This window comes from Corvus brachyrhynchos, unplaced genomic scaffold (assembly GCF_000691975.1).
Source record: "Corvus brachyrhynchos isolate BGI_N302 unplaced genomic scaffold, ASM69197v1 scaffold50, whole genome shotgun sequence".
NCBI lineage: Eukaryota > Metazoa > Chordata > Aves > Passeriformes > Corvidae > Corvus > Corvus brachyrhynchos.
Window position 1 is genome coordinate 2399354 of NW_008235964.1, and position 15562 is coordinate 2414915.

Genomic DNA, 15562 nt, shown 5'->3' on the forward strand with positions numbered 1-15562 from the left:
AGCCTCGCCTCGCCAGAGCGGAGGGCAGGGCAGCGCCTGTAACTGGAAGCCGGCACCGCGCGGCCGCTCCATTCCCTTCTAGGTGCGTAATTGCGGGCAGGGTTCGAGAAGCGCTCCCTGAGCCTCAGGAGTCCACTGCCAGGATTATTGTACAGAGGAGCCTGGAGTATCTTTGCAACCACCGCGAAGAGAGACTTTTCTTTTTTTTTTTTTTTTTTTTTAATTTTTTTTTCCCTCTGCCATGAGCCAGGTTTGGAATTAAAGTGTTCTGGTAGCAGGAGTCGAGCCTATAAACTGATAGAATCCAGATAGAAATCGGTATTACTGGTGCCTCCAATAGCCGGGTAAGAATAACTTAAAGTTCTCTTTCTTTGCTGTAATAGACGTGAAATGGCTCTGATGGTTGAATTTTGCTGCTTTTCACAGATAGTTAAACCGATGTTTTCCACATTGGCATAGTCCGTGTTTGGCAGGGATTTTTTTCTCCTTAATTTCTTTTCTTTCTTCTGCCGAATGATTTTCCCTACAGGATTTGAGGGTAGGACCCAGCCTGTAACAGATGACACCTGCACAGCACTTCCTAGCAAAGCGATACTGTACTTTCCCAAAGCCATGCAACATGCTGCCAGCGACCTCCGTGGCAGGGAAACTTCACTACTTCACTTTAGTAGCGGTTTGTCTGTTTGCAGTTAGACGAGAGTGTAAGAACAGAAATGCAATTAGACACTGCTTTTTGTCTGTCCCGTAAGATTCTTTAAAAGTACTTGCAAGGCTTTAGGTCTGTGTGTTGTCAGCAGAGATCATGTGCACTGGACATGCTGAATATAGTATCATGACTTACTGAGATAAATTCAGGACTGGGATATAAGCCCAAAGCAGGAGTCAAACCTGCAATGATCTGTCAGTTACCAGCTCTGTAAATCTCTGAAATTAAACCTATTTCCATTAGGTAACTCACATGTCAGACACCCTGAGGTACCTTTTTGGCACTGTATGCATTTATTATTTATGTGTCTAACAGCTGGGTAGGAACCATGCTGCTCAGCACTTCAGTCTTATATTTGCCTGTCACTTCTGTGTTAACAGTGAAGATCTGCAATTTGAGCAATGAAATGTTGTAATATTTCACTCCTCTGACTGATTACACTAGAATTGGCAGGAGGTATGAGAGTGGGAGGGGAAGAGAGATGAAAGAGGTTTTTTTCTATTATTGTTTCCTACAGTATTATTTAAAGGAAGAAGGAAAGCCGCACACTTGTTCCTCTTCGACTTTTTATCTTTATTGCAAAGAAAGCATAGTGCTACTACTGTAAAATACTAATCCCATTGCGTCTGTTAAATCACATGTTCTGTATGGTTGGCTATTTGTTTTGGCCTGACAAAGAAATTTTATCGGGATTTAATGCCATTTCTCTCTTAGAAGAGGAGAAAGTTAAAGGATATCCCATGGGCAAGTCACAAGGTTTTAAATTTAAAGCCCACAAAGCAACATTAGTACTAGAGTTCGTGCAGCCTATTTAAAAATTATTCTTGGCAAAAACTCTGCAACTATCATTTTATTAGTTAAAGGACCCTTAGAGATAATTTGGAACTGGGCCAGAATGGATATGTTTCTCCTACAGACCCGATCTGTAGCTGGCAAATTTCTGACAAGGTTGTTTTTGTCAATTAGCAGAGTTGTAGAATTACTTGATCTTCGTGCATTTCTCAGTACTCAGACCAAATAATGAAGGGAGTTTAGAGTGTGGGCTGCAGAGATCTGCTCTTTCTTGCACGCTCTCCTTCCCACCCCCACCTTGATGTGAAGTCCCTGTGCAGAGAGAAGCCTTTCCAAGCAATTTACAGTGAGTGGATAGGGAATGACAGAGGTGGTAATGAGATACGGGGCTTTTACCGCTAAGTCAGTGGTGTGGATCCAGCCCAGACTAGGGCTGACCTAAAGTCATCCCTGCCTGACAGCTCATTCCTGCCGTGCTGGGGTGGTTACAGCCACTTCTTTGAGGACAGGTGTGAACCTCAGAGGGACCGGATGAACAAGTAGAAATATTGGCTTCCACTGGAGGGACTGTAGTGCTGGACCAGAGCTGAGGTTAAGAACTGTAAGCTAACTGCACAGGTAACAAATCTCTTCATCAAACAAATGTATAGCCTTTAATGATATTGTCTAGCTGTAGGGGTTGTGTCTTTCAAAGTGCTTCCGGTTGTGATAGAATCAAATTTATTGCCTGATTGATTAACTAGTAAGTGGTGTCTAGTAGAAGGGCTGTTTACATCAAAAAGGAAAATATGTATAGGTAAGCAGTGAAGTAGAATGGGTCTAAAATGATGTTGTTATTTATTCTCACTTTTGCAACTGAGCTGACAAAGTTGTTAGAATAGGTGAAATGAAATTTGCACTTCACAATTTCTGGAGAGGTGCAGTTTTGGAGCAGATGTGATACAGATATGCAGTATTCAGCTTCTGATGTTGGCTGGGTTTTCTGGATCTGGTCCAAAGTCCATTAGAATTATTAGGGAAGTACCACTGACTTCAGTGATCTCAAGTCCTTCCTGAGCTACGAAAAGATACAGAGTTTTGGAGTATTTTCTGATTCTCTGAAATGCTCAGGCTTCTCAGCAGCTCAGTCCTGAAAAGTGAACATAGTTTCAGCAGATGTGCAGGAGGAGTAGCAGACGTATCAAGTGTAGTGCACTATCTAACTCTGGGATTCTTAGAGCTCTGTAGAAGTCAATGAGAGCAGGTGAGTATCCTGAAAGGAGCTTGCCCAAAAAGCAAACGTTGACTAACAGTTTCAAGTGTGTTGAAACACTTTTGGTTTCATGGTTTTGAAATTAATGACATACGTAGCCAGAATTTCTTAAAAGAAAAACTTAAAGGGTGATTAGAGAGCTCAGTTTACTAAAGCTTAAAGCTCATTTCCAAGCACCTTTGATTTCAAATGTTAAAAGAAAAGAAAAAAATCCCAAACAACCAGTAACCCCAACCCCCCCACCCCAAACATGAGGGAGAGGTGTCTAAAAATATCAGCCAGATTTTCATCCATGAAACTTTATCTCCTGTCCTTGCTTTGCTCTGCCTTGACATTTAGTATAATTATATTTCCAGCAGGTGGAATTGTCTTAATTTTAAATAAACTGAGTCTAATGCTGTAGTCTGCCCTAGCCAAAACTTGGGCTCTGTTGGGTCCTACTAGCAGGCAGAGAGTTCCTCTTGTGCCAGCACAGAAGACTGCTGAGGAAAACCACTTTCAGATGCACAAAGAATAAACAGAAGTGCTGTACCTCCTTCACATCAGTAATTATGGATTCAGCTGGAAGAGGCTTCTAACATGATTCTTTCCACGCTATGGTTTTTGCTCCTCAAGGTTGTGTAAGAAGAGTAACATGGTATCTCTCTCTTTCAGGTTTCGTTTCTTGGATATTAAGTTGCAAATCTGAAGAGATGGCATTTCTCGCAATGAACGTGTTGATTGGGATATTTATTTACTTTAGCAGTGTAAAAGGATCTTCCCAGCCTCAAGCAAGGGTGTTCCTAACATTCAATGGTAAGAAAGAAGATAAACATTCTTAAACAAATGTTATGATTGAACATTTTCTTTTTCCCTTAAATTCAATAACTGAGTAGAAGCTGTTTTTTTGATCTGTGTCCACAATTATTATTTTTGGTTTGTGTTGCTGAGGCACCTCTCAGTCTAAATTTGATTCTTTTACCAGAATCTACCTATAGCCATAGATGCATAATTAATATATAATTAATAGGCCTTTCTCTTTATTTTGAGTTATTATGGCTTGCTAACAACTAAAGGTTTTATTTCTTATCCTTAATTTTCTGTGGAAAAAAATATAACACATGACATGTGGTGGAGGGTATTAATGACTTGAGTTGCTTTCATTTGGTGTCCAGCTGAAACACTTCATATTCTGAAAATGAGGCTGCCTGAAGGTTTACCAAAATAGTTAGCCAGGCACAGAATGCTTTGAAAAAATATCATTCCATGTGTACTTGGTGCTCTGTGTAGGATGTACATAGCATGCAGCAATCACTGATGCTTCCATACTGTAAACCAGCAATGAAAATTATCATTTTCAAAAGAAAGTTTCTTTTATTTCTGAAGTGCTGAGCAGTACCTTAGTGCTGCAATTACCCCAGTATTACTTTTAATAGTAAAGTAACTTATTCTTCTAGCCTTAAATGCTGATTTTAGCCACCACTTCAGCTTACAATGTCTGTTAAATCTGAGCTGAAGCTTTCTGTCACTAATTACAGGGGCACTGACTTTTTCCAGACTTCTGCCTTTTCTGTGATTGTCTTTGAGGCAGGAGGGTTTGCTGTTCCCTGCACCAATCCTGTTTGCATTAGGATGGCTTCTGTGGTTTGTTAGTGCAGGGATGCCCTGCCACTGCCTTGGGCATATTCAGTGTGCTCTGAACTCTTTAAAAATAATCGGAGCTAGTAAGTATCTCAAACTTCTACTTGCCACAATGATCATTACTATGTAAATATGAAACTGAGAGACATACAGAAGGAAACCTGGCAAGTTAGACCTTCCACAAATACCAGCCAGAGTTTGAACAATTACAAAGTGCTGCATATTATAGCATATGGAGCCCTAAATTGATGAAGGCAGTACTTAATAGGTTTAAAAAAGCATGGTTCCAGTAAAAGCAATAGTAAGAATTGAATTCCAAGAGGGAACTTGAATTCAAATGAAGAAGTAGAGGTAGCAATTTCTTTTCCTTCCCTAAAGTCTGCACTGACTTTGGTGTAGATGGTACTGTTTTGGCACAACTCAACACAGAAGCAAGTTTGGCTGTGGTTCTGTGTTACACTTCAGGTTTCCCACAGTTATGCATAACAGGCTGATTTGGATTTCCACATCATCTTCTTGGTGGCCTTCGAAGTAATCTAGGCTTCCCCTGATCTCTGGTATGACCATAAACTAGGAAGTGTTCTGGTTTTGCAGTATTCAAACTTGTGAGTGGGGAAGAATTGTAATAAGAGGCAAACGGTTTCAACAGAAACTCAAGAGATTTTGTTTTATCACAGGTATCCTGCAAGGCTGGAACAGTGAAGCAGCAGGGCAAAAGACCTCAAACCTATGAATTTTGAAAAAATACTGAATTGAAACCTTAGTTTCTCTGTCCTTCCCTGTAAGGAGGTTGTCCCTCCTTCCTTTAGAAGGGGCTATGACAGCTTTATGCTGCAGTCACCCCTTCTCTGGTGAGGTTCTTGGGCCCCAAGAGCTCTGCCCCCTGTGCCAGCCCTGGGGACGCAGCCTTGCCTTACTAGTTCCTGCTGTAACCCTTCTTGGCTGCCTTGGTTAGAGAGCCTTGCAATACCATCTGATTTTTCTTAAAACTTTTTACTTTCCCTAATACTTAGCAGTCAACCTTTAAAAAAAGACCTACATTAAAGGAACCTACATTTTTAGGTCCTAACTTTTTATTTGGCCTTTTGAAATCATAAAAGTAAGAAATGAATTATGTGTTTTATAATATGAGCTGTATGTCTGAAATAAAAAATGAAGCTTTTTGTATAATATATAAACAGAAGCTTTATTTTTAAAGCTGATTTCCAGATGGTAAGAAACAACTTTCATTATGTGAAAAGAGTTTGCAGGTTGTATCTACACAAGATAATGGCCCCACCTGTAGTATGCACTTTTGTCCTATAAATCCTTGTTTACTTACATGAGTAGAGATGTAATAGGAAAAGGTGAAACTTTGTATTGTTCTCTAGCTAAGTGTGATAACACGCTCTTTCTTCATAGCTTATTGTTTTTAAATAATGTAGAATTACTGAATTATTGGCAGTCTCCTTGCCCAGAGAAGCTGTCAGTTTTTATGGAGAATTGTCACTCTTTTAAAGTGCATAGTTTGAAAATAAAACCATAATTAGGACTCCTTATGTTTTAAATGACATTAGACAATAAAGACAAGTCATTCAAGCCTAGGATACTTACATGATATTTTTCAAGTTCTGAATTGGATTTGGCTTGGTGTCTACAATTACATTGCATAAGTTTTGGGGGTAGAATGCATACAGGAGGAGAAAACCAGTGATGCTTTTCAAAGCTAACCTGTTTCTTCAGGATCAAGTCAATTGAGCTTATTCACATTGCAGCATTTCTCATGGGAAAATCCAGCAAGTATCTTGACCTATTCTGTTTTTCATCAGGACAGATAAAAATGGGAATCATTTGAATCATGGGCTGCTTTTCTCTTTGCCATCTACTTCATTAAGAATCAAATGTAATTAAAAAGTGCGCCTGGGTAATACCTCAAGAGCCTGATAATAGGGGTTTTGCAATTAACTTCAATGGATGAAGGACTGCAACCCTAACTTCTATTTTTGAAATCAAAAGCCTGGCCCCTTGTCTAATTAAAATGTAGTTCATGACTTAGCTGAGGTTGTTAACTGTGCATATGACGTGAGTGTGGAACTTACTGCTGTCTGCACCCTGAGTGTCTTGAAAATTGCAGTGCTGTACAGAACCCTGAGGCCTGATTCCTATTGCTTTGCACCTTGTATAGCCATTTACTCAGCTGAAAGGAGAGGTCAGGCTGGAGCTGAACTGCAGCTTTGCTCAGGTGAACATGGTTATTTATACTGGGCACTGGGCCTGTGGAGAGTCAGGCAAAGGGGCTCTCGGTGTGCCTGGAGAAATTTGGCATGACCTGATTTTCCTGTTCAGCAGTGGTAGCTCAAACCACTGATATTTGTACAATATCTGCACTTGAAGAGCCACTGCAGCTGAAGAAAGATGGCCCCAGCTTTTTCTGATTCTGAAATTGCAAAGATGTGAAGCCTGTGGTGCAGCAGGTGCAGCAGTGTTGGGAATCATCTGCTGTGTTCCCATTGAGCATGCAGGAGTGGGGGAACCTGGGATGGGGGAAGCAAAGGACTCTACATGTCTCCCTACACTATTAATACACTATTCCCCCTCCTGCTGCCTCTTCTGGCTCCTTGTCCCTGGAATAGATCCTTTTTAATCTTCTTAAATCACCTATCATAATTTAAAGTGCCATAGTTTATTTTCTCTCCATAGCAAAAGACTTACCTTATCTGTTTATGAACTATCAAGTGTGGTGCCTGTGGTTTCTCAAGCTCCATGCATTCCTCCTCGTTGCTGCATGTTCCTGAACAGATAATTGGGAGCTGTATCCTTCAGTCTTTACGGGGAAAAAAGCCTTTCTGAAATCAGTGGGAGTATCACCAGAATAAGGAAGGAGGTACTAGACTCCAGGTTAGTGTCAGACTTTGTTTCATTTCAACGCACATTTACTGTTTTGGTTTTATTGCAGCCCTAAAATGCTGAGCCATAGCATTTTAACATCAAATTCTGAATGGATTGAAGCAGATACAGTATTTATTTTTTAAAATACACTCAAAACGAACTTTCTTTGGGATTTAGATTTATATGGAGATACACAACCAAGTGATAATTTCACAATTTACTGGGAACATTTAATGTATTCTTACCTCAAATGTCTGGTCTAGCAGATATTTCCCATGCAGATTCTCCTATTGTCTGCAGTGAAAATTCCATACGAGAAGTGGATCAAGGCTAATTTGCAGACAGTTTTGTTCTTCTCTTTGTTATAAAATTACTAGAACACGTAAAGGACTTTTAAGAAAGTATCAGTCAGATTCATTAATGACAATTAAAGTGCATAAAATGTCACCAGAGCAACAGCAGCACTTATTCAACTGTCAACATATTTTAAAAGATTTAATGCAACCCCTGTGGTTACCCTGAAGGAAAAATAAAGGAACTGAGAACCATTTTCCTTGAGCTCTTGAGCAACAGCAGTACAACTTGTTTTTAAACAATCCCTCATTGTAATGTTAATGTTACCACAGTTAATAAAAAGTTCATTTATTATTTGGGGGACTTTGTGCTGATGACAATCTGGTAGGCAAAGGTTTACGCTCATATAGTTGATTGGATCTTTTTTGGTGTCCGTGGAATGAAAGCTACTTACAAAATAAAGTAGAAATAAAAAAAAAGAGAGAGAGAGACAAGAGATCCATGGTTTAATTTTGTTTACATGCAGAACTCATCTTGAATGTTCATATAGTTGCTTGATTTTCAGCAAATTGTGAGTAGTATTTTCTCAAAATTAACTGATTTGTGGCTCTCACACTTCATGGGTCTTAAGTAATGTTAATTTATAAAGTGTTGAACATCAATGATGTGAAAATTTTTCCAACTTAATTGTCTCTCACTGGAGATCTAAAAACTTAATTCTGAATACATCTAACTAAAAATAAATTCATTTTTTTCTTTAGTAATGAAGATTGTTTTGTTATAGAATCATAGAATGTTAAGGGGTTGGAATGTATCTTAAAGATCATCTGATCCCAACCCCCTCTGACATGGGCAGGGACACCTCCCTCTAGACCAGGTTGCTCAAGTTCTATTCCACCTTCCTTGAACACTGCCAAGATACCCCACACTGTGGAGTATCCACAATCTCCCTGACAACTTGTGTCAGTGTCTAACCACCCTCACAGTAAAAAAAACTATTCCTGATATCTAACCTAAATTTCCCTCTCTTTCAATTTGTGCCCATTACTCCTTGTCCCATCACTACAGTTCCTGACAAAGAGCCCCTCTGGCTTCTCTGTAGCCCCTTCAGTTACTGGGAGGTTCTGTGAGTTCTCCACACAACCATCTCTTCTCCAGGCTGAACAGCTCTCCCAACTTTCTCAGCCTGTCTTTGTACAGGAGGTTCTCCAGTCCCCTTATCAACTTCATGGCCTCCTCTGGACTGGCTCAAATGGTTTCAAGTCTTTCTTATGTTGTGCACCAGAGCTGTGCACAATATTCCAGATGGGGCCTTGAATTGATAGCTTTGGTTGTTCCTAAAGACAGATGCCTAAGTTACAAATTATAATCTTTGTGGGTCATTTTTAGACTTATATCTTCTCTGTATTTTTTTCCTTGCTTTTTTGTTTGTGTTTCTTTATTTCTCTGTTAAATAAACAGAGGCTTAATGTAATAAATCTTGTATTGAAATTGAATTGCTTGAATAGGCTATGAGGTAAATGTAAAAAAAAAAAAATCAAACATATTAAAGGAAGCATTATGTAAAAACCTGTGTATTCTTTCTAGAGATCCATGGGTAAAGGTCCCACATGCCAAATGACATTGAGTCTGCTTATTTTCACACTCTTGTTGAGAGGCAGTGTCACTGAGTTGGCTTCACTCTCATTATTGTTGACATGAGTGTACAGGAGAGGATAATTTGTTGTTTCTGTATTTAGATAAATTGTGCCATGTAATTTGACTTCAGTTATGAAAATGGTCCTGCAATAAAGATGAAGTCACAGGTGGTGTTTGGTCCAGTTCTGTGTTTGTGCTCTAAAATTACTGTAAGTGGTACCCTCATGGGAAAGCACAAATAAGTATGGCTTCAAGGTAGATTAATTATCAGGCAGCAAAGGTGCCTGACAATTAACAAAGGTAGTTAGTTACCAGGCAACAAGTTATCAGCCTACAAATTTGATCTTACTCTTGGATGAAGAACTCATCCGAATTTGACAAAATTTGTGAAGACTTGTTTTTTTCTTGCACAATAATAAGTAGATCTGTTATCTAAGTGATGACTTACTTCCTTTAATCTCTTTATGTTCCTGAACTCAGTCAATTTGACCTGTGTCTGAACCAGCCCATGGTTTCATTTGTATTTTTTTGTTTTGGTATGGAAAAATCAAACTTTATCTTAGAACATTTTGACAGATTCTTCATATCTTGGCTCTCTCTACTTGTCATAGAAGAAAGCAGCTTATCTTGGCCAATTCCACAGCTCTGTCATTACAATTCCTCCTTGTGTTGCCTGTCCAAGGCAAATGCTGAAATCCCTACGTAGGCAGTTATATTGCCGTTATTCTACAACACATCTTCTTTTTATGTTTTAAAAAATGTGATGAGAGAGAAATGGCACAGACATTTTTAATACCCCATTTTTTTCAGGATTGTTTGGGTACCAGTAACAAGAACTCCTCTGTGAACCATTTCCATACTGGATGAGCTCACAGTGCACTTTGAAACATAGTGCTGCACAAGCCTCTTTGTGTATCAGATGTAATTAGTGACGTGACTCACAATAATTACTCATTTTATTGAAGTGCATTGACTGAGATCCTGCCATGAATAAATACATAGACCAAGAACTTATCCTGTTATTTGAACTGGCTGTTTTCTCAAGATGTGTATTTTGTTCTTTTCGGTGCTGACTTTTCAGTGCTGTCAGTAACACTCTTTAATAAAAGGACTAGGCACTCTTTCTCAGGGAAAGTCTTTGTCTTAGGGACACAGTTTACTGATTCACAGTGCAGCTCCTCAGCTCATCTCGTCTCATCTTACACTCAGACAGCAACGGCTCAGCAGACACCAGGTTAAAAGAAGGCTGTATGTTTTTGCCTGTTCGGTTGATTACAGAGTTGGGGTCTAGGGATACAACTAAGGGTGGAAGCATGCTCCATTACCTGTGTGAATGAGGGTGATGCTGGATGTCTCTTACTGGGAAGTGTACAAATTAAGATAAGTGTGAGTTTCCAGGAATGAAGAGAATTATTGTGATTAACAGAGGGGTTTACACCATTCCTCCCTTCCCTTTGTATCTCCATCCTTATTCAATGCAGACTAGGTACAATTGCATTTACATCATTACTTCATCTGCAACTGGCATGGCTTCTTCCAGGTAGCAGAAATCCTGGTAGTGATTTACTGGATCTAAGACTCAGATATAACAATGGAAAGAAGATGAGGAGTGATAGCTCTCCCTCTCCCATGAAACCACTCTGGAGCTGGGACCATCATAGCCTTTAGAGAATTTAGCTCTTCATCTTATCTTTATGTACATAAGGCTAATTTTTCCTCCTGGAGAAGTTTCTTCATTCTTTTGTGGGTAGGGTTGGTGGAGGTTTTATTTCCTGCTCCTTTGTACAGCAATATTTGGGATATTCCCAGCTACTACTCTAACCCAGCAAATCAGTTATGCAAAAGTGAGTGCTACAAATGCTCCTTGATTACCACAACTAATACCGCAGATTATACAAAGATTTTTTTCAGAAACATGGTACACATAGTTTTAACTTATAATTTTAGAATGCTTATATTCCAAGGCAGCATTTTGAAGACATGTCTTGCTGCTATCTTACATCTTGTCTACAAGAAACTAGCCCATGGTGTTTCATCATTCTCAGGAAAGAAAAAGAAAAAAAAATTCTGGAACTCTCCATCAAATCACCTTGATAGAAAAAAATCTCTGGAAAGCCTTTCACCAGTGCACAACTGCAGTGAGTGCTATCAGGGAGTCCCAAGAAATGCAGGACGTACTGGGAACTCTGTGAGTTAGGGGGAGAAAGTGAATTTCAGATCTGGTGTGTGAATGCCCTCAAATCACCATGAGCTTAGAGACCGGTCTGTGAGCATCTTTCACGGCTGAGGGCTTAATTTGTAATTTGGCCACCATCTCCCAAGTGCTATATGTCATTTTTAATGACATCGATAATACTGAGGAAGGAATAATGGTTTTGGTTTTGGTTGGGGTTTTTTAATTTTTTCATTTAGGGGCTGTAAGTAAACCCTTCATACAAAATACATCCTATTTTTATAAGAATGTTTTATTTCCAGTAAAATTTCAAATGCTAATATGATTTTGTGAAATGAAACTTTTAGTGATAGAATAGAATGAGCACCCAGACTTTTGAACTGTTCTGCTTAATCTTACTCACAGCTCTGGAATAAATGATTGCCTCACCAAAATTATCTTCTAGAATGTGGATGAGGAGACATCACAATCAGCTGGGACTGCCAAGTTTCTTAATGGAAAAAAAATGTGTATTGGCAACTGCTTCTATTTTTAAAAAAAAAATAACTCAAAATTAACCTGAATCCAATTTTTTTTCATTACAGGCACTGCTTTCAGCCATTAAGAAGGTCAGACTGGCCTTCCGAAATAAAAAAAATATTATTTTAGAATTACACGTTAAATGTGTGATGGATCAAAATTCACTTTCATATATAATCTCAACTATTGTCTCCTTTTTGAATTTCCTTTGCAAGTTCACAGTTCTGATATTGCTTTGAAATGCAGCTGAAAAACACAAGGTCTGGTAAATCCTTTCCTGAGAGTAATAGACTTTCTCAGTCACCTGTTCTCCTTACCATTTATTGTTGTTTCTTAGAATTTTTTTTTTGTTGCTTAATAGCATTTCTCTTTACCATTCTTAATGAAAAAAAAAATTTAAAAGCTTTGAGTTATGCAGAATAAATCAATTTTATGTCAGCTCAGAATCAATTAAATTGGGCAAATATGTGTCTTCTTTTAACACCTGTGTAAATCAGGCTGGATCTCTCAGTCTCCTAGCTTAAAGGAGCTGCAGAGTTAGACTTACAGAGATGAGAGAAATATGCAAGGCAAATGTCTGATTCCTCATTTAGCTCAATTGGCTGGTAATGATGAGCCTCATTTTCTTTCCCTCTCATGACACAAAGTTTTGAACAGCAGAAGTACCATAGTAGATACGCACACCACAGCTGACAGTGCAACAGGAAAAAAAAGAGGGAACGATAACAACAGTAGATGTATTAATAGTCCTGAAATAATTTATTTTTAATGGAAAAAGGCATATGTATTTAGAACAGTGTCATTGATACATCAATATGAAGCCTGCATTTTTTGTCTGTTGATCCCAAGCATCTAACTAGGTTTGAACCTAACACTGATACAGAAACTCCTTGAAAGCAACTGCTGCTCTCAGAAGGCTGGACTTTCCTTATCCTCTGAGATATCCACTGAGCCATGGCCACCCAGGGAATGAAACACACTGTTTTCCTTGAATCACACACTGTCACACACCTCTTTGGCCTTTCTGGTGCACTACAGAGGCACAGGATGCACATCCTGACATGTAGTTTCTACAGTCCTTAGAAACTCCTCCTTGTCTGGAGTAACCAGCCTGCATGCCTCTCATTGCAGTTTTCTGAGACAGTCCCTGTGTGAGTACATTGAGTGCTCTTACAAGGCAAATATCAAATTAGAACACAAAAATGTGAGCACTTGTATTTTCAGAATGGAACTTTCTGGGTGTTTTTAATATCAACCAATTAAGATGTTATTTTCAAGGAGAGGTTTGGCATTTTTTCAAAAATTTACTTCTTGAGGTCTGAAAAGGATTTAGTTGGCATGGAGAAGTGATCTCAGGCTTAGATTTTTTGATGGCTTCAACGTGAATACAGCTGGAATTTTTTAAGCTGATTCGACTAAAAACCCACTTCCTGCCACTGTTGAAAATAATGCACTGTAATTTTTTTTTTTCTAAAGCAGACAAACCTACAGCAAAGACAAAAGAGTTTAGAGCCCTCATGAGGTGTTTTATTGTGGTTTGCATTAGGGAATGAAAACAGTGCATACAGAGTTATTAAATATGAAAATGAATATGTCTTTAAAGCCATTGCCTCTTATTTAATAACTTACCATCTTTCTAGCTTTGGTAGGTCCCTTTAAAATGAGAAGGGTGTTTGCCATTCATTTCTTCAGTAGGAATATTTTTTTACTTATGGATACTTGCAAATGTAAGACTTTTTCAAACAAAATTTTGAAAAGTAAAGTAGGTAAAGAATAATTTGTCAGTAATTTTTATTCCATTGAATGTTTTTCATGCTCCCTCTCTACTATTTCCTGATCTCAGGTAAATGTGTTCTTAAGTTCACATGAACAGCTGAAAGGCTAAACTACATAAAATTGCAAAAATAATTTGAAGCTTCCAGATGCAGTCAGGTATACCACAATCTGCACTAGCAGTGCTCAGAAAGTGAAGCCAGGAGAAAACTTACAAACTTGGCCAGCATAGTTTTGCCCACCAGCCAGGTCCAACCAACCACAGACTTTTTTTAATCTGGTCCCATTCATTCCTTTGAGACATGGGAGAATCTGCTTGCACAGTACATGCTTTCTTAGCTGATGAATTCATCCTCCCCAGCATCCAGATGGTGAGCAGTGGGTTCATGAAGTGAACACGAGTCTTGCTGCATTTTTGTGTGTATATGCCCCTGGACTAGTTAGAGCAGGCTCTGGGGAAGAGGGGCAAGCACAGGAATTCACCATCTCCCCAGCAGCTGGAGAGAGCAGAACGACCACCCTGATGCAGGGGCTCTGAGGAGGCTTTTATAGAGGAAGGCTGTGCCAGCTGAATCAATACTGGGGCAGGTTTCATACCTACTGTGGTAATTTACAGAGATGTGTTGGGTGGGGGAAACAATCTCATATAATTAATTAAAAAAACCCAATTAGACAATCTTTCTTGAGTTAGATTTTTTTTTTTTTCCCAGATACAGGAATCTCAAACGATGACTTACTTTCCATTAGCTATTAAAAAAATAAAAAGATATATTTTATTCCAGATTCTCAGAGTGTCATTGCCAAAGAACTTTCCTTCATAAAAACATTCCAGTTACATGCAGCACTGCAGTTCAGTGATGAGATCCCTCTCCATTACTTTTACTATTATTATTATTATTATTATTATTATTATTATTATTATTGTATTTGTGCTTATATCCAGTGCATTTTTGTGGGTACTGGTATTTTGGTACTGGGTATATTGATATTGTGGTCAAACACTGAATGCTGATTATGAGGCAGCCTGCCCTTCTCCTTGTATGCTCACTTCCTCTCTTATCCTGTTCTTAAAGAGGTGAAGGATTTCTGCCTGGATTTTTCCAAGAGGCAAGCAGCTGAGTTTATTCTTTTCATTCTGTGTGGTGGCTGTGACAGACCTTTGCTTCAAGGTTATTCTCTTTTACACGAAGGGACAATGACAAGGGAAGGGGTTTATGGCTTGCTTATGGCTATTGAAAGCTTTCTTAGCCAGCTGGAGATCCCTTTCAGATTGGGTTGGATGTGAGACAAAACATGTAACCTCTAAGATCAACTAAACTTGAGATTGTGTGCAACATCAATAAACCACAGCACTCTGAATAAACAAGGTGGCCACTCACTGTTTACTATTCCCTTTGTTTATTTTTCCAGCACCCTGTCTGTGATAGCCCCAACCTGTTTGCTGAGCAGCTTAAAATGAGTTTTGCTCAAAATAGGTCTAATTCTTAGCTGATAGGTATGAGTCCTATGTGGAAATGTGTTAGAACTAGCAGATTGTGGGACAATTTTTCTCTAAAAGGCCCTTTAAAGAAAGCAAATATTTATCAGTGGAGAGTGAGGGGGTGACATAGAAGGCACCAGGAGGTGAAAGGGGCTTGTAGAGATTACCCACAGGCACAAAATGCTGCACCCCAGCTCACATAATATGAGGACATTCAGCCTCAATGTGTTCTCCAGAGGTAATCTCCAGTTCCTTTGAAGCTGACTTCAAATCTGATATCAGACCTTGTGTTGAAGAAAGTACACATGTGTTATCTTTAGGCTCATTTAGGAGGCAAAATACTATTTTTTTCACATAGGAATGGAGCATAGTTCTGGCTTACTGCATCACTTATGTGTTGAAGTTTTCTGCAGTGATGTCAATTTACTTGTTTTTATTTGTGGAGAT

General features: G+C 38.9%; 1 protein-coding gene across 4 annotated transcripts in view; it reads left to right on the forward strand.

The window, feature by feature from the left end:
- The window catches only part of SEMA3C (semaphorin 3C), a 118248-nt gene continuing 102686 nt past the window's right edge, over window positions 1–15562 (forward strand). Inside the window, exons 1-3 of one of the 4 annotated variants that reach the window (XM_017727932.1) lie at window positions 8–82; window positions 251–344; window positions 3405–3545. In XM_017727932.1, the coding sequence (XP_017583421.1) occupies window positions 3443–3545 (103 nt within the window). In that variant the 5' untranslated portion in view covers window positions 8–82; window positions 251–344; window positions 3405–3442. Of the gene's footprint in view, window positions 345–3404; window positions 3546–7113; window positions 7248–15562 lie in introns of those variants that run through there. The other 3 variants (XM_008629610.2, XM_017727941.1, XM_017727946.1) reach the window with 3 other exon arrangements.